We start from the raw sequence: 20,440 nt of genomic DNA on the forward strand, positions 1-20,440 counted from the left end.
AACGTTCACCAAGTAAAAAATATTTGACCTGAACTATCTCATGTAGAAACTCAGCATGCAAATAAGTGGATATTAATTGTCTATTCTTCATTCAAGATGTCAATTTGATGAGGAGGGAATCTTGAAATCTTGATCAAAGGCAGGAAATTAAATAGTGGTTATGTCATCTAACAGGTCTCTCTAATCAATAAGGTACATACTACTGAATGTATTTTGATTTCAAATACATAAGAAGCCACACTGTATATAAGTATATTTCATCATTTCAGATTACTATTGTGAGATTCTTTCATTATCAAACTGGTATTTTGCATCATAATTCACTTTTAATTATTAATTGAATTTACCTAGAACTTGTTGCTAAGATTTCTAGATAAAATATTGTGCTACATTTCAGCCCGCAGAAAAACTTTATCTGAAATCAAATTCTTTGAATTTTGATATGTAAACTTCTTGAGATTTAATTATCGATTTCAGATACTAAAGTAATGTATAAGATAAGTACCAAGTGCATTATTGTATGTACAAAAGTTTCATTTAACTTTTCTTGTTTTTATATTGCTGCTTTGGTGTTTTACTAAACAAGAATTATATCATGTGAATGTTGCTAATTTTAAGAACAGAGCAACAAATCTTTTCTACGTTTCAGAAGTTCTGTTCTGCAGATGGCTGTATCCATAGCAACTGATGTTTGTTTATATCACTAAGCACATATGACAAAGCTACAATGGATCTGCCAGCCTTTAAACCAAACTGAAGTTTTGCTGCATCATCTAACTTACAGAAAAGAAACAAACTTTGAATCAAATGCTTCGCATTAATCCTCGATTGCCCATTTTACTAAGGCCACTAGGGTCAAACCCTCCGTATTTCCAAAATCCCCACATTTGTATACACCATTACTTAAGGGCTGCTTGAGTTTTTTTTCTTTGCATGGGTCTGCCTTTGTGAGAGTTTAAGTTGTCTGGCCTCATGGTTTAAATACACCATGTTCCCTGGAGACAAGCCAAGGCAGCGGACACTTTGATTGGCTGTTATATAAATACACCAGCTGTCTAAGTACCCATTTAGGAACTCCATCTGTAAATTAACACTGTATTTTTCACATCTGCCGTTTATATTGACCTATATTTTGGGCTTAATATGTTTAAGCCTCTGAGTAGAGGACCTTAAGCTACAATTAATCAGAAACATATGTGCCACGGCCCTGGTGCTTGTTATTCTATTATCATAGCATTATAGCTATTCTTGGTACCTTTGAAGAATTTGTTCAAGTATTTGGACGAAAAGCCATGCCATATGTAGATTTGAGAAATCTACAAAATAAAGGTGTACAGTTATTAACTTTATGTCAAAAATTTATGAACATTTCATCACAGGACAGTTTATGAACATTTATGTCAAATTAATATTGTACATTTTCTTAATAGTCTAGTTTTACAGTGTGAAGACACATTTCTTTTACAATAAAGTAAATCTTACTAATCATTTTGTTGGCTCTATATTAAAGATAGGCATCATCAGTGTGCAGTGTTCATGCTAGTGTGTTTTTCCTCAAAGTGTTCTGGTTTACCTACCTTTGATGTGCCGAACCCTAGCAGGATGAGGATTATGTCTTGCGAAGAAAGCGCTCTGACTGAGCTGACCGAACCGGGCGCTGGCCATGGTCGCTGGACGGGATCCGGCAAAGTCCTTCCTGGTTGTCGGCAGAAGGGCTGTCCTCGTGTTGTGTTCTGGGATGTGTCCCATGGTACCCCTCACCAGGAGGGGTTCATTGGTGGACGGAATGAAAGTTTCCACTGGCATTGTCTGGGAAAACTACAATCTGGAATGAGAATGGAAAAAGCAAAATCATTACAAACCTGCATCTATTAAAGGAACCTGTCAAAATACTCAAACATTGTTTTGTGTTTTTTGTTTCTTCTTCAGAGAAAGTTAAAATCAACATCAATTCTCTGCAAGAGAACATTTTGTTAACTTTTTTGTTGGGCCGCCTCGTTGTCTGTCAAGAAATTTATGTGTGAGGGTTGAAAACCACACTTGTTGATAAATCTTTTTATTCCTGTGTTTACACACACCAAGGCTTTAGATCACTGCTGAAAGGTCCTTGTGTTTTGAGAATGTAAGACTGGAAGGCCTCTGATGTAGGTCAGGCCACACTATAGCTATAAAACCATACTATCAGGGCTGATCGGGACAACACTTTGAACACCGTTCACCCAGGGCGGTATTTTCAGTGACCTCTGAAAAGTGGAACGTATCCAGAACAATTCATGTTTTTTAACACCAAGCAAGCCATGCACACCGCCACCTCTATCCAGAGTATTTAGTTCCTTTCTACCAGTATGCCGGCAGAGATTATTCCATTCAATGGCCATAACTCAAGAATTATAAATGTAGATATGGCTATTCACATAACAATGAGTAATTAACACACAATTGTTAATTATTCCATTTTTTTGCATAAAATATGCAGATTTCAGAGTAGGATTGCATCTCAATTTCCAAGCATTTATGATGTCGACTGATTCCTGCCAGTTTAGGATTGCCGCTGGTAGGAAGTGTAAGTTGGTCGTATGTATGATAGCCTTGAAATGTATTCACCTCCTGGTGATTGGCTGATGTTGTTTACAATGGTTGAGACAGGTCAACGCAAAAATGTGACATTTATCAACACCAGCATTCTGCCTCGCAAATGTCAGAACAACGGTCAAAGATGAATCGTTTTCTCTCTCATGAGTTTAAATCCCATTTCAGACCCACAACAAACACGCCGGGAGATTCCTGGCCTAGCAAGTCATCAAAAGAATAAACAAGGGATTCTGTCAAACACAGGTATTTTGTGAGAGTTGACAAGGAGATATAAAGGACATGATTTACAGTTTGATGATCTCTTCATAAACTGATAATAAAGTTTCAAAATGGAAAGAATGTCAAATATCACCACAACCAACAATTTGATTTACCATTTATTTTCAATCATGTATCTTACAGTGGTTTATCTCCATGTTTGTCAACATTTAATATTTTGCTGTAATTTCAACTATTTTTATTTCCCCCTCCTGATATCGAAAACTTTTGTGCGTTTTCTTCAATCAGCTACAAATGTTCTTCATTCCACAATACATACACAGTTCAAATAATTCTTTATTTAGAAAGTCTGAACCAGCAGGAATAATTGCAACCTGATCGATGACCAAATGACCAAACACAAAACACTTTTTGCACATCAATTTGGTCGTATGGTTACGCCAAAATTCAGTATCTTCACAACTTAATATTTTACTTTAACTGTCTGAGTTTCAAGTGCAATGGCAAACACTGAGTGGCCAGATACCAAGCCCTTGACAAACAGCTTCCTTCAAATATCACAATCTGAATGTCAATACAGGGACCTACATAAAGCCATGTACAAATTTATTCTTGATCTGATATGGCTTCAGATTTGTTGGCCAGGTCAATATTTGAGTGTCTTCACCAAGTTCAAAGTTATTTTTGGAACTTAATCCTGGTAGAGTTTTATGTTATCTTGAGGCTCCAGAATGCAGCAAGATTTAATATGGTTTCATACTGTAAAGTTCAAAAGAGAACATCTTAAATTGCTTTTTATAGCCGTTCATTTATTCAGGTCGTTTTTGCATCAGTGACTGGTAAGAATTTGTTAGTCACCATGCAAGCTATGACAACATCAAGTCCAAGGTCCTGTGAAGTCATGACAACAATATCCTACACATGTCTATCAAAGACATTGATACCATAAAGGTCCAGAGGTCCCGGCAGTCATTTTTGTCTCGGGCCAAGACATGTAAGTCATTCACAGATACTGACAGTGACAACCAATTTTATGCAATGTTAATCCTGACTGTAATTGTAAACTTTACTGTCTCAATATGCATTTCTGAAATTCCATAATTGGTTTATCTTTTAGAAATTGATGTCACAATTTCAAGGTCTTGTAATATCATGCAAAGTTTATGTTTTGCCAAGGACTCAGAAATAAACTTTTGCCTATACTGTACTACGGTCTGTAGTGGTGCTTTCTATTATGGGCTGGAGTCCATTCTTACTGCTATTGTCATAGCTTATGTTGTTGTCGTTAAAATGGGTCAAAATATGCCAACGCACTGTCACAAAAGGTGCGCAGGGTAAAAAAAAATGTTTTGGTCTCATGTCTCACGCTATTCCACTCTCTAATACGCTGACAATCACGAACATGATTTCGTTTGTTGTACACGGCTGGTTAGATATTGTACAACTCTCTAACAAGATCAAAACAGTTGTGGTTTTCGTGTCGAATTCTTAAACAGAAATAAACAAGACTTGTCACCATCTACTGTTCATTTGTTAAAGCACGTCACACATGACCTGTTACAATTGACCCCGTTGCCATGACAGCGGCAAGCTACGCCACTTGCCCCGAGGGAAATATTAGCAGAGGCAAACAGTAGAGTTGTTATTCAACGATGCATTCTGTGCTCACTTGAAATTGACATTTCTTGTTGTGATACGAGCCCAACAAGGCGAAAATAGTGTTTACACTTCATCACAGTCTTGAATTCTGCTATTCTGGCTTACTACCGAAGTAGGTCGATTTTCGATTGTCGCAGGCCGTCACATGCTAATGGGATACAATATCCGCTAATTGTCCCTAATAGCAAAGTATCCAAACGGCGGACATATCAACAAACAAACGCGTTGATTGAAATTGATATATGGTGCAATGCCAACAAGATACTCATTATTATGGTCATTCGGATTTCCCGGTAAATAAATAAACTTGATAATTACCAGTCATGTGTGAAAATCGGCGTTTATAACATCGGTACTTCAGTCATTGCCCCATCAATCTTACCGTTATAGGTTACGTTATTGTACCCAAGCGTTGTCCCTATACATCTGACAAGTCTCTAAAAGAACTACAACTACCATGGCTTCAAACAAACAGGGTTACATCGATCACCAAAGGCCCCTTCAATTTGGAACATTGTCGAGTAGGCCTACATGTTGTATACAAGGACGCTTGTGAATCGATCTTGCTCAATCTATATAAGTTAATTCTCCTTCACGCAAGATATGCCAATTATTTTGAGCACCACTTTCGGTAGTTTTAACTTTTTTGACAGGAATTATTCTGCTATTACTAGAGGACGAGAATTGTGGCTCGGTTGAAAGTCTTGTGACAATAGGAAATCCAAGAGTACCTATTCACTCATGCATGAGCATTGAGGACAGATACAGGGTGGCATGTCATGAATCACCTTCAGGTATTGCTTCTGGAAGAGGGTAGCGACTGCCAAGCATTCAACCTATTTTGCTCGTATTTGAAGTACAGAACAACAGTGTTTCAATGAGATGCAAAAATACTGACAGGAGAGGGAGGGTGGTTTATAACCCACAAGTGCTCGCAGTCATGCTTTGATAGTCGATCGAAGGCCGTCAGCCTCACACTCTCGGCCTTCGGCTGACTATCCAAGCAACACTGCGAGCACCTGTGGTTAAACCATGGATGTACAATGGTTAAACCCTGCTGACTCATTTGTCAAAAGAGTATGGTTGATGAAAGACTCTGAAAAGGGTGGACTTTTTCGTATTTACACCGGATTACAAGAATTCAGAGACGTATTGAATCGCACACAGTGAGCGTGTAAATGAGTTTTTACCTGTAATTCACTTTACGTAAGCGTCTTACGGACGTCGTTGCCAACGGACCGGGCAATAGCCCATTGTGGGGTCGGGAAATAGCCTATTGTATCGCTAAATGGCTTGCCAAGATGATTTAAATGTAAATTTGCGACATAATCACTTTCTTTTCTGCACTTCTATCTTTCTCTATTGTATCCGCATCTCTCTCTCTCTCTCTCTCTCTCTCTCTCTCTCTCTCTCTCTCTCTCTCTCTGACCGACGAGGAAAGGCAACTGTACGCACGTCACTTGTATGAAAGCAAACATATGAACATTTCATATCTGGTAGAAGCACTTCAAAGAGTGATGCTCTGCCATGACAAACCACAACAAACACAACGTATACGATCTGCGGTTGTAACTTGGCTTTCAAATACCGAACGTACGAAGTCAGTGTACACGTACATGCAATGCCAGTAGGAAAGTGTTGAATATACCAAAAAGAGTAAAGGAAAATTTCGCTGTTTGGGGATAAGCATTCTTGTTGACAAGCGTCATCAATAACAATTGGTGTTTGAATGACTATGGGGGTGACAACGAAAGGAAATCAGATATTTTTTCGCAAGCGCCGATGCTCAAAAGATAAAAGTCACTGGGGATGTGAAAAGCAATACATTCCTGTTTGGTTGTGCTTGAAATGGACATGCTTGACCCAGTACGAGAACAGGTGCTCAACATTAGAGGAACTGTGAAAGTGTTGCTCATTGCCAACGCCTTTGAAAGTGACGTCATTGGAAAACTATGATGAGAAAGAGTCTTTGTCTGATGATGCTAATGACAAAAGACCGTGAAAGATACAAATATGAAAGGTGTACATGTATACCGGGGCTGTTACCCCAAGGATCTGTGATGTGTGACAAGCATGTAGGCCTACAGAAATATCAACGTGGCTAAGGAATTATTGCAGTTCTTACCGATAAACATCTGTGGCGACAAAGAAGCAACATGCCAAGTACCGGTTATTATTGTTGATGGAGAAGAAAAATGTTAAGACTTTGTGTTGAAAATACCATCAATTCTTCTTAGAAACACTTGCTTTTTTGAGTAGTATTCTTGCCGAGCGACAGCCCTGGCGACAGCTACACACACAAAACAAACGAAATACTTTGGGTCCTGAGTAGCATTCTGCGAGCCGAGCACCAAGATTTTCAAGCAAACAAATGACGATATGGAGAGAATGTGTGTGATGACTCTACAGTTAGTTTTTCATAGCCTGACAACTTACGGTTAAACCAACCCTGGCCAAACTTCACCATCGTCTTTTCGTGAATTCGTGAAATGTGTTGTCTCAAACCAAAATTATAGCGTATCGGAGAAAGTCTTCGAATGCTCCTTGCATTTCAAGACAGACCTTCCTGCAAGTTGCAGGAAGGTCTGTCTCTTGTGCTAGTCATTCTGGATCTGAATTATCTAAACCACCAAAAATGTGTCACCACACGATTGGTTCAAAATAGGCTATACCGAAGAAATAAACGAAAATTGTGCCGTACGTACCGTTAAGAATGTTTACTGCGACTAACCTGAGCTCTCCGATCTAGGTAGTGAGCACCTCGCAAGTGGAAAACTTAGACTTTTGATCAAACTTTCCGCAAGAAAACTTTCAACCATTCTCTTTCAAGATCAACAATAAAAATCCGGGATCGCCGAGCAACTTTCGGCACCAAAAGTAAAAAAATTACCATAAAATTACCGATATTTGAAATTCAGTATGGCCATCATCCATGTGTTAATTCTATGGGACGAAATTATGATTTTCACAAAAATAAGACGGTGAAAACTTTAATCCGTGCCTTTAAAAACAAACTCCACAAGTGGTAGGCCAAAAAGATATTGTAAAAGTTTTAGAGTCCGAATATCGAGGCGCATTCTACCTAAAATTTATATGCTGCCATGTCTCCGTAGGGATTTTACCGGCACGCCCGCAGCATAGGCCCTAATTTAATTTCATTCACAACGAACATTTCAATATCCGTTCCTAACGACCAGGGTCGCTTTGTGAACGACATGTTTTCTCAAAGATGTCTGCCAATTTCCTGATTCGCCTCAGCCTGCGAGTTTTCCCCGCAATGTGTACGACGATGACGTCATCGGCACGCGTCAGACAGTGTTGATTTCACTCATCAAATAGTGACAACACTAATTAGTTTACAGTGCGAACAGTTCATCAATTGATTCAATGATATTGACATAAAATGTAAGGTTGAGCCGGTCTAACTCTGGCGAGAATTCTTAACACGTGTCATGTTTTCCCAAAATGTCAACTTTAAGAGCAAGAGTCATAATATATTCTTAACAAGGACAATCAAATTTGAATAACTTTCTCCACAATCTTCGGTTATTTAAATTTTAGCCTTGTGAAGAAGATATGGGACTGTTTTTTTGTTTTTGTTGTTTTTCTTTTTGTTTTGCATTGGTGACATGTGATAATTTGTAGTACGGTTAGCAACATAATTAGGATTGTTTCAGAGATGATTACGAGAATTAAGAATACAACTGAGAATAAAGTAGTATTTTAATTATCATTACTCGTGATTGTCATCATATCAATTAACTTGTTCAGATTACCGAACACACTTTAGTTTTCATTTTCGCATTATTACATACCTATGTAATTTACGCAAAGACAGTACGACATCGTGATTTCGATGTCTCCCGAGCATCTTGTGACGTCACGCGATTACGCTAAGACCGTTCTCGGTTTTCCGTCCCCAATTCATCATGTCTCGGCATTTGTTTCCTACGTCGTGTATTTTCAGCTTTCAATATTCTGTATAGAGGTCTGTTCCTTTCCCTGTCGTAATTTTTACAAACGTGAACGCTTATTTCAGTGGTTGATACATCAAAGCTGTAGACGAAATACCGTCATTCAAGTTCTCTTACAGAACAGCTTCCGGTTTAAAACGTATCGCCATGGCGACAGCCCAATGAGGACAATAACCTCATATTCTCTTAAAATCCGGGACTCATTAAACAATTTCTCCGGGTGGTATATTGAATTTCCTTAATCTTTTAAGTAAAATTTACTGTTCAAGAGTTAAAAAGCCGGTCTTTATAGCCTATTTTGCAAGAATTTGTCACGATATAGTATTCACATGTCACCGTGAAAGGACGTCATGGTACTCCGCCGTTACACTAGAGCGATGTATATGAATACTACACGCGAATTCAATCCTGTATATGATTGTCCATACATAGTCTGTAAAATAGTCCCTCGAAACGGTACAAACAAAGTATCTACTATAAAACGCATACATCCTCACTCCAAACCACCCCCACTCCCTCAACACACCCGACCATGACCAGAACCGTTACAGAGCAGTCCAAAATGATTATCACTGTTTTAGGGTCTAGCTTTTGCATCAAAAATGAATTAACTCGATCAGATGCGCAAGGGCTTGACGTATTATCCTCATTATATCACTCGCCCTCGGACACTCCGTTACCCTGAACACTTCCTTCCTGTGAGGACATCTCTTACGCTGTCTAGTACTAAAGCCTGTCAATGAATGTTGTCATACTGAACATAATTTTGCTGTTTTAAAAACCTTCACTGTCTCCCATTGAAAGGGAAAATAACAATTAATTATGGATACGCATCCTAGCAACGCTCATAAATCATTCTCAATTCTTCTGACAAATTAAAAGACGGTAGCTATGCATTGTTATTATGCAAATCAAGCATGTTTATGAATTATGAACACCCTTTGTTAAAATAACGTCACGTGGCTTTTCGGGTTTGTCTCGGTTGTAAATATTAGATGTGAAGCTACGCGTGCCTTTTTGAGTCTGAGTTGGAAATCTATCGACTGGAATCAAGTATGCATGATGTTGATATTTTATTTAGTGTTGTGGTGTTGATAGCCCGTGGTCTGGACGATGTTGGCAGAGCAATTCGTCAGAGGAATCCAATTGGTAGCAACAAACATGAATCGTCGAGATTATGTAACACCGTCAGAAACACTATTCATTTTGAGCAACTAGTTGATTCACCAGGAACAACGAACAAACATAGTGGAACTGAGTTACTGCAAACAAAACTAAATACTCCAATATACTGGCTAAAGAGTTTACCTACACTGCGAAAAATCGACTCTCGATGGCGGATTGAAAACCGTTATGAGTTTGCTTATCTTATCCGAATCTCGTCACAGACATATTTTTGCAATCTTGACAGTGTTGTTTGATAACCATGAAGTGGAGCAAAGGTCAGTCGACGACTTAATAAAATTCATGTTGAACGTCGACGCACCTGTCCGGCGTTGATACTATAATAGAGTTGCGTGCAGTTTATTTCTTTTGCTATAGCTCCAGGATGAAATGTGAGTGAAAAGAATTTAAACATGACTGTATTAATATTGGAAAAATCGTAAACTTTAAAAGCAAGTAATTTAAGATTTCAGGGCTCAGTTGTCATGGTTATGACCCTGGAAGCAACATGCGCGCGAAAAGATCGCGTGTGTTCAGGAATGACCCTAAGTCGCTCTATGCTGTATGTATACACTTGGCACCACATCAACCCTTTATATAAACAGTACCAACCTTTAGCTGATAAGACTCCAATCAATTTCACAACTGAGGGAATTTTTATGGACTGAAAAAATACACCGTCATATCCATGGAGGAGAAATCAACAACCGAGGCGCGCACGAAATTGATTTTATTATAAATTTCAAGAGCCAAGATTATGTTCTTTATTGTTGTCTTTGTTGTTCGGTATTACGAGAGTTCTACACGGCCGCTTACTCCGCCGACGTGCCGGTTCAAAGGGCGGACGGGTGCTAATACGACGGTAAATTGCTTCACCCAATGTGCGTCATTTCGCTGTATAGCCGACAAAACCACAGACGTGTTGATTGTGTCAATTTCAGGGTCGGTGGAGGCTTCACGAGGATTTACCATGAGGCTCATATTTGAACTTGACCATGGTGACATTGACACTTTGGCGCGAAGACTTCCCCTGAGCAGTGGGAGTGTCTAATTTCCGGACCGATTCTACAGTTTTATAATTCGATTTCACAGTCACTTAAAATGTGCTACTGTGCAACACAGGAATCGTCCAAATTTGTTTTCAAATCAGCTAAGACAACATGAGCCACCCATGCCACAAAAGTTGGACATTTTTACCCGACTAGAGCGGCATTTGCCCGGTGTGTGACTCTTGCAACGACCGTATTGATCCCCAAACAAACAACATGCACTCGTGCCTCCTAATAATGCCACGGTACACAGCTCTAAGAAACCAAAGGAACACGAGAACACGTCAAATGGAAGACAGATTTTGCATACAGAGACAGTCGTCGCGGAACTTCAAGATCGTCCGACAGAGAATGAACACTGTCACTTTTTCTTATCATTCTCTGTTTCGTTGTCGCTAGACGCTAGTACGCTCAGATTCGCTTTGAAACTTTGTTGAATGTTTAGATGTAAGCTTACTTACCTGGTACGAAAAGGCTTCGCGAAGCACAGTTGACGAAACTCTGAACTTCCCCCAATGCGGTGTGGTGTTCAATGACACCTGTTGCTATCACTACCGGGGCGGTGAGGCTAATGAATTACCTGTGAAGAAAGAAACACGGGAACGGAAATCGTGTTAGTTCAGCCGCAGGTGTTTGAAATCAAGTTATAAATGATAATTCAGGAGCTATATACCAAAGCTGTTTTTCTATGGCCGTTAAACATGTAGTAAAATTAACGCCTGATTTTTGGAACCGGATAAGCTTACAGGCAAGGCAGTGTGGTACATAAAGAGTAGCCCGCCGCACAGGTACTCAAAGCTATAGTTTACAGCGTATCGCCACTCCAAACAACGGACATGTGTTCCAGTATCGCAATTCGTTCCGTATCAAACGTTGATTTAGCTCGATAAAACACCCTGCAAACGACACATTCAGCACCAAGACATTGCTGTCTACGCAAGAAATGACAGTTTCGACACGTCGGATGTTGAATTCCTCGACTCTCCGTCCCTAGTTCATTAAAATCTCGATTTAGCGGCGGACATACCTGCCTGTCCAGTTGCACTGTATCGCTGCGTTGAAGAAACCTGCAGCCTATACCATGTCTATTGTCAGACAAATGATTGGACAGGCCGTTGCTATGGGACGCCTCGCCAGCCAGTAAATGATTCATGTATACATTTCATTGCAGTATATTGTTATGCAAATGACCCAGCTCCCAGAGTGCTCCTTGCACGGAGAAAGTTGATCGCTTGTTGGCGACGATTTCGAATAACACACCGATAGACTAGAAATCAACATTAAAACGATTATTATTTATTTTCAAAAATTTGACTGGTTAACTGTCGAATTATATGTGGTTCTACCGAAATTAGAAAGACAGGTGAGTGAATAATATAAACAAACAAATATATATCGCCATGGCGGGAGCGATCGATATTAGCCGATCGATATAGTCCGTGGGCTGGAGGGGCCCACCGTGCACCCCCCCCCCCCCATAAACCTACTACATGGGTATTTTTTTGTTCTTTGGGATCTGCTGAACTAGAAAAAAGATGTTAACATTGGATATTTTGGGATGCACTACCTGTCTGCACTGGTTTTTGATTTGTATGTACCGCAAAAAATGGCGAAAAATGGGTAGGGGTAAGGGGTACTATATCCTCCCCTAATTGAGTAAACTAGCATGAAATAGCACAAACCTTACATTTTTGGAAAGCTCAGATACTGCTCTTTCTGAGGAATACCAACTTTAGCAAAATTAATTTGTGTACATAGAATAGGACGACTTTAAAATGAATTTTTTGACAATTTTGAAATTTTTTACCCAAAATACCATGTAACAATTGTGATCTACTTTTTATTAAGCAAAATTTTCACAACTTTTTGTGTTTAAATTATTCATTCCGACATATTAAACAAGAAAAAAAGTGTTAACATCAGATATTTAACTATACACTACTTCTCTGGCGTCAATTTTGAATTGCGTGTATCTGTATGGGGTGTGCAAAAGCTAGGGGTAGGGGTACAACATTCTTTCCTTGATGAAGTAAACTGGCATGAAATGCCATATACCTTATAGTTTTAGAAAGCTTAGATACTGGCCTTTCTAAAATGCATAAGTTTTTAGTAAAAAAATATGACGTCATAGAATTGGATAACTTTAAATCGATTTTTTCTGGTAATTCAGCAATTTTAACCGGAAGAAAATACGATAACTATTGTTTCCTCCCAATGAAGCAAATCAAACAGATTTATGGATGTTATTTACTAATTGCAATGTGCTGAAGAAGAAAATAAATGTCAAAATTGGGTATTTACAATCCATTATTGTCCCTGCTCACTCAAATTGCAAGTTTTGCTACATTGGTATATCGTGAATGGGCATTTTATTGTTATGCAATGAACTAATGCACAGCCTTAAAAAGAAGATTTTAAAACGCACACACATAGTCATATTGCCATTTTCTCCTTAAAGTAAATAGATTGTTGATGACTGTCTATTTTTATAATTTACTTTTTAAATATTTTCTATGAAATAATTTTGATAAGACGTATTTGGAAAATTGTGTATGCCTCCTTGTCTTACTTATACAGCAAGCATTACTAACAATCTATTAGGCCGTGGGCTAGAGGGGGCGTCTACGTGCACCTCCCCCCCCCCAACCGCACAGGATAACAAACCTGTATTTTTCAGAAGCCTTGGGATCCCTAGAATAAGAAATAGGATTTTAACAGACAAAATATAGGGACTCAATAGCTGTTACGGTCATGTTTTGAAGGGTGCCGCAAAATCACGATTTTGTGACCCACATGGATTTTTGTCAAACCTGTCTTCATGTACGTCATCTGCTGAGCTTACTGTTAACATGACCTGGCTTATGGGGTATCATTAGAAAGGTGATGTATTCTTCTTGATAATGTTATATAGCAATATGCAATATCTTCTATAGTTTTTATGAAATAGGGCCATAATTTACCCCATACCCCAAAGTTTATGTCGCAAATTACTGTCAAAACTAATCTAAATTCTACCAATTATTTACCTAGACATAATACAAAGGGTAATGCTGTGTATTAACTTTGTGTTATTTGCTACAGGTACATGTTAGAAACCTGAAATAAACTTTTGACAGAAAAAATATTGGGATCCTGTAGCTGTAACAGTCATATTTTGAAGGGTTCCGCAAAATCACAGTATTACTGAATCACATTCGTTTTTTATTAAACCTGTCTTCTTGTAAGTCTTCTGCTGAGCTTATTTTGAACATAAAGAGGCATATGCGATATCATTTGAAAGTTAATTTACTTTTCTTCAAAATGATATATTGCAATATGCAATATCTTCTATAGTTTTCATGAAATGAGACCAAAACTTACCCCATACCCCAAACTTTTATGTCACAAGTTAACTTACAGTCAAAACTAATGTCAAATTCTACCAATTATTTTCCTAGACACTTTACAAAAGGCAATGCTTTGTGTAAAATATATTTTATTTGGTACAAGGACATGTCAAAAATATGAGTTAGACTTTTAACAGACAAAATATTGGGGTTGAATGACTGTTACTTGCATGTTTTGAAGGGTACCGTGAAGGCAGAGTATTACCGATTCGCATATGTTTTTGTTAAATGTGTCGTCTTGTAAGTCATCTGCTGAGCTTACTTCTTACCATAACCTAACTTATGGGCTGCAATTAGAAAGACAATTAATTTGGCTTTAAAATGACATATTTATAAATGACATACTTTTCTTCAAAATGATATATTGCAATATACAATATCTTCTATAGTTTTCATGAAATGAGACCAAAACTTACCCCATACCTCAAAGTTTTATGTCGTAAATTACTGTCAAAACTAATCTTAAATTCTACCAATTATTTACCTAGACATTATACAAAAGGCAATGCTTTGTATCAAATTGTTTTATTTGATACAGGTACATGTTAGAAACTTGAAATAAACTTTTAACACAAAAATATCCGGATGCTGTAGCTGTAACAGTTATATTTTGAATGGTACTGCAAAATCACAGTATTGCCAACTCGCATACATTTTCGTTAAACCTGTCTTCTTTAAGTCGTCTACTGAGCTTATTTTTATTATAACGTGGCAAGTTGGGCATCATTAGAAAGTTAATTTACTCTTCTTTAAAATGATATATTGCAATATGCAATATCTTTTACAGTTTTCATGAAATAGCACCACAACTTACCCCACACCCCAAAGTTTTATGTTCCAAATTACAGTCAAAACTCATCTCAAATTCTGCCAACTATTTACCGGGACATAATACAAAGGGCAATAATTTGTATTAAATTTAGTTTATTTGCTACAGGTTCATGTTAGAAACTTGAAACGAACTTTTAACAGAAAAAATATTGTGATGCTGTAGCTGTAACAGTAATATTTTGAAGGGTACCACAAAATCATGGTATTGCCAACTCGCATACATTTTTGTTTAACCTGTCTTATTGTAAGTCATCTGCTGAGCTTTTTTTTTAACATAAGTTGGCTATTGGGGTATCATTAAAAAGGTTTTTTTTCCTTTGATATAACATATTGTTATATACAATATCTTCTTTAGTGTTCAGGAAATAAGACCAAAACTTACCTCATACCCCTAAGTTTATATTGCAAATTACTGTCACTACTGATTTCAAATTCTACCAAGCTTTTACCTAGACATATTACAAAAGACAGTGATTTGTATGAAATTTGTTTTATTTGCTACATAGACATGTCACAAATATGAGATAGACTTTTAACAGACAAAATACTGGGATTGAATGGTTGCTGCTGTCATGTTTTGAAGGGTACCGTAAAGTCACAGTCTTGCCCACCGTATGTGTTTTTGTTAAATGTGTTATCTTGTAAGTCATCTGATGAGCTTACTTTTTACTCTAACCTATCTTATGGGCTATCATTGGAAAGACAATTTTGCCAGAAAGCGACCGACATATTGTAATATGCAATATCTTCAATAGTTTTCATGAAATAGGACCAACACTTACCCCATATCCCAAATTCGCAAACTGCAAAGTTTAGAACAGATGTAGTTTGCAAATCAAACTAAGGGCTGGGGTGATGAGATGTTTGCTATTTCATTACAACTTAAGATGATATTACAATATTACAATGCATATTACAATATGTCAGTCGCTTTCTGGCAAAAAATTATATCAAAGGAAAAAAACTTTTTAATGATACCCGAATAGCCAACTTATGTTAAAAAATAAGCTCAGAAGATGACTTACAATAAGACAGGCTAAACAAAAATGTATGCGAGTTGGCAATACCATGATTTTGTGGTACCCTTCAAAATTTACTGTTACAGCTACAGCATCACAATATTTTTTCTGTTAAAAGTTCGTTTCAAGTTTCTAACATGAACCTGTACCAAATAAACTAAATTTAATACAAATTATTGCCCTTTGTATTATGTCCCGGTAAATAGTTGGCAGAATTTGAGATGAGTTTTGACTGTAATTTGGAACATAAAACTTTGGAGTGTGGGGTAAGTTGTGGTCCTATTTCATGAAAACTGTAAAAGATATTGCATATTGCAATATATCATTTTAAAGAAGAGTAAATTAACTTTCTAATGATGCCCAACTTGCCACGTTATAATAAAAATAAGCTCAGTAGACGACTTAAAGAAGACAGGTTTAACGAAAATGTATGCGAGTTGACAATACTGTGATTATGCAGTACCATTCAAAATATGACTGTTACAGCTACAGCATCCCGATATTTTTGTGTTAAAAGTTTATTTCAAGTTTCTAACATGTACCTGTATCAAATAAAACAATTTGATACAAAGCATTGCCTTTTGTATAATGTCTAGGTAAATAATTGGTAGAATTTAAGATTAGTTTCGACAGTAATTTACGACATAAAACTTGGGGTATGGGGTAAGTTTTGGTCTCATTTCATGAAAACTATAGAAGATATTGCATATTGCAATATATCATTTGAAGAAAAGTAAATTAACTTTCAAATGATATCGCATATGCCTCTTTATGTTCAAAATAAGCTCAGCAGGAGACTTACAAGAAGACAGGTTTAACAAAAATGAATGTGATTCAGTAATACTGTGATTTTGCGGAACCCTTCAAAATATGACTGTTACAGCTACAGGATCCCAATATTTTTTCTGTCAAAAGTTATTTCAGGTTTCTAACATGTACCTGTAGCAAATAACACAAAGTTAATACACAGCATTACCCTTTGTATTATGTCTAGGTAAATAATTGGTAGAATTTAGATTAGTTTTGACAGTAATTTGCGACATAAACTTTGGGGTATGGGGTAAATTATGGCCCTATTTCATAAAAACTATAGAAGATATTGCATATTGCTATATAACATTATCAAGAAGAATACATCACCTTTCTAATGATACCCCATAAGCCAGGTCATGTTAAACAGTAAGCTCAGCAGATGACGTACATGAAGACAGGTTTGACAAAAATCCATGTGGGTCACAAAATCGTGATTTTGCGGCACCCTTCAAAACATGACCGTAACAGCTATTGAGTCCCTATATTTTGTCTGTTAAAATCCTATTTCTTATTCTAGGGATCCCAAGGCTTCTGAAAAATACAGGTTTGTTATCCTGTGCGGTTGGGGGGGGAGGGAGGTGCACGTAGACGCCCCCTCTTGCCCACGGCCTAATAGATTGTTAGTAATGCTTGCTGTATAAGTAAGACAAGGAGGCATACACAATTTTCCAAATACGTCTTATCAAAATTATTTCATAGAAAATATTTAAAAAGTAAATTATAAAAATAGACAGTCATCAACAATCTATTTACTTTAAGGAGAAAATGGCAATATGACTATGTGTGTGCGTTTTAAAATCTTCTTTTTAAGGCTGTGCATTAGTTCATTGCATAACAATAAAATGCCCATTCACGATATACCAATGTAGCAAAACTTGCAATTTGAGTGAGCAGGGACAATAATGGATTGTAAATACCCAATTTTGACATTTATTTTCTTCTTCAGCACATTGCAATTAGTAAATAACATCCATAAATCTGTTTGATTTGCTTCATTGGGAGGAAACAATAGTTATCGTATTTTCTTCCGGTTAAAATTGCTGAATTACCAGAAAAAATCGATTTAAAGTTATCCAATTCTATGACGTCATATTTTTTTACTAAAAACTTATGCATTTTAGAAAGGCCAGTATCTAAGCTTTCTAAAACTATAAGGTATATGGCATTTCAAGCCAGTTTACTTCATCAAGGAAAGAATGTTGTACCCCTACCCTAGCTTTTGCACACCCCATACAGATACACGCAATTCAAAATTGACGCCAGAGAAGTAGTGTATAGTTAAATATCTGATGTTAACACTTTTTTCTTGTTTAATATGTCGGAATGAATAATTTAAACACAAAAAGTTGTGAAAATTTTGCTTAATAAAAAGTAGATCACAATTGTTACATGGTATTTTGGGTAAAAAATTTCAAAATTGTCAAAAAAATTCATTTTAAAGTCGTCCTATTCTATGTACACAAATTAATTTGCTAAAGTTGGTATTCCTCAGAAAGAGCAGTATCTGAGCTTTCCAAAAATGTAAGGTTTGTGCTATTTCATGCTAGTTTACTCAATTAGGGGAGGATATAGTACCCCTTACCCCTACCCATTTTTCGCCATTTTTTGCGGTACATACAAATCAAAAACCAGTGCAGACAGGTAGTGCATCCCAAAATATCCAATGTTAACATCTTTTTTCTAGTTCAGCAGATCCCAAAGAACAAAAAAATACCCATGTAGTAGGTTTATGGGGGGGGTGCACGGTGGGCCCCTCCAGCCCACGGACTAATAAGGACGGCAGTACTAACCAGCTTAGCCGTGTACGTCGTTAACGCATATTTTGTGGCTGTCATTGAAATTAAGTGATTAACCTTAAAAGCTATTATGTGATAGCGTAAATTGATTGATGTGGAGAAAAATTGAACTAATTCGAAGCATTCTATATTTTAATTTGTAGAGCTGTGTTTATAAGTGGAAAATGTTCTTCATTCAGTTGGAGTCGTGTGATTGCTGATTGATTGCAGAGTAAACAGTTAATGTAAACACTGAAATGGAACAACAATGCTGTCTGGAGGTGTGTGTTGAACGATGATAAATCTTGTTCTGAGTGCAATTCCGGATACCGGCTAGACTTAAGAAGAGGGCGCACTTCACTATCAAAAACTGGAGCCATAAAGAGGACAGTAACTTTAAAGAAAACACGTGCACGGTGCACTACAGGACATAACGTTTGAACTAAAAACGCTTCTTCGTTACCCGCCCCGCGAATGTGAAAGACTTAAACTTTTGCTCAAACTTTCCTCAAGGAATCTTTCAACAATTCTCTTTCAAAATCAAGAATAAAAATCAGGGGTCACCATGCAAATTTTGTTACTTGAGAAACAAATTATTATCGATATTTAAAATTCAAAATAGCCGCCGTCACTGTGTTAACCCCAGGAAAATAGATTTTTCGAATTTCGAAAAACTAAGACGGTAATAATGTCTTACAACAAGAGCTTTCAAATGAACCCTCACAAGTGGTAGACCAGAAAAGAATCGGAAAATTTGAGAGTCCGAATATCTGTCCCCGAGGCGCATTCTACCCTGATTTAAAAAAAAAACAACGATTTTCCCGCAAAGTCACAGTAAAGAATCTACTTCAAATAACTCCCTGAATATTCTTATGACCTGAAACTATATCGTTTGCTTGCGTAGATTGAGTAGATAGGAGAGAACCTGGAAAAACAAAAGATTTACAAAATGGTGACGTTGGTGGCTTTGAGGTAAATAGCGCGAGAGGCCAAAGGGCGAGAAAGCACAGCTGGCCTGATTCAGCGTTTGTCTTTCACCGTACCATTTTTCATTTTATTCAAGATATCCTCGCCTGATGGTTCTTGCGATGTGAGGATTGCAATACTGATCGCATTGGAGTTTGCGCACAAGTTTCACGAAACACGGTGGTAGTAAGTTTGCTGATATTTCCATAGTTGACGTGGTCTGAAGTAGCTGTGGGTCCATAGCTGTGATGTTTTTGGACAGGACTGCTTCCTTTTTATACGAGCTGGTTTTGACTGACACTTTTTTAACCTCCGCCACCACAGCTATGGGAATCTCCGGAGACTAACGTCCACAATCCGCCCGACAGCACGCTTGTCGCAACTTTGTTCTGCGATATTTCGAAAAGTTTCCATGCATCCAAATTACAATTGCCGACACTCATCAACAGCTTGAATATAGGGACCTACCACGACCAGAAATCCGCTCAAAATCACCAAATTATCGCCGTTTCCAGCTTTTCCGATATGACTACTTGGAAACCGTTCTTCTGTCGGCGTGCAAGCGATGGACTTAAGTCACGTGAGCGATGACCTCGCAGACTTCTTTTCGCATTTTAAAGTGGTGGCCTGAATCATCGTTGATGTCAGTCTGTGTTTAGATTTCAATGTTTCAGCGCCTTTGCTTTTTATGTCAATTAGCAATAAAAAGGAAATACATAAATATACCTTTTTGAATTGAACTCTTAAAATGAAATACGTATATACTATATAGCAATTAAAAGTATCCCCGACCTTCAAGTAGCATTATGGTATTGTTGCTGGAGTATTCCAAGGGGGAACATCTGTCCTTGATCAAGCACTTTTACCATAGCTCACTTTACGTCTTCTTACCCCAGGAGCTCAATGACGGGGTGGCTACCTAGGCCTGTAAATTGGTTCTTTTACCCTTCATGATATTCTGGCATTTTTGGTGATATTAGGGAATTCCAAACG

General features: G+C 37.5%; 1 protein-coding gene across 3 annotated transcripts in view; it reads right to left on the reverse strand.

Moving 5' to 3' along the window:
- LOC139122675 (protein TBATA-like) overlaps nucleotides 1-11,802 on the reverse strand; it is a 31,404-nt gene extending 19,602 nt beyond the window's left edge. For all 3 annotated transcript variants that reach the window (XM_070688282.1, XM_070688283.1, XM_070688281.1), the window contains exons 1-3: nucleotides 11,685-11,802; nucleotides 11,119-11,237; nucleotides 1,578-1,825 (exon numbers count right to left, since the gene is read on the reverse strand). In XM_070688282.1, the coding sequence (XP_070544383.1) occupies nucleotides 1,578-1,806 (229 nt within the window). In that variant the 5' untranslated portion in view covers nucleotides 1,807-1,825; nucleotides 11,119-11,237; nucleotides 11,685-11,802. The remainder of the gene's footprint in view (nucleotides 1-1,577; nucleotides 1,826-11,118; nucleotides 11,238-11,684) is intronic.
- Nucleotides 11,803-20,440: the final 8,638 nt, after the last annotated feature.

Source organism: Ptychodera flava, chromosome 22, assembly GCF_041260155.1.
Source record: "Ptychodera flava strain L36383 chromosome 22, AS_Pfla_20210202, whole genome shotgun sequence".
In the NCBI taxonomy this organism is placed as follows: Eukaryota; Metazoa; Hemichordata; class Enteropneusta; family Ptychoderidae; genus Ptychodera; species Ptychodera flava.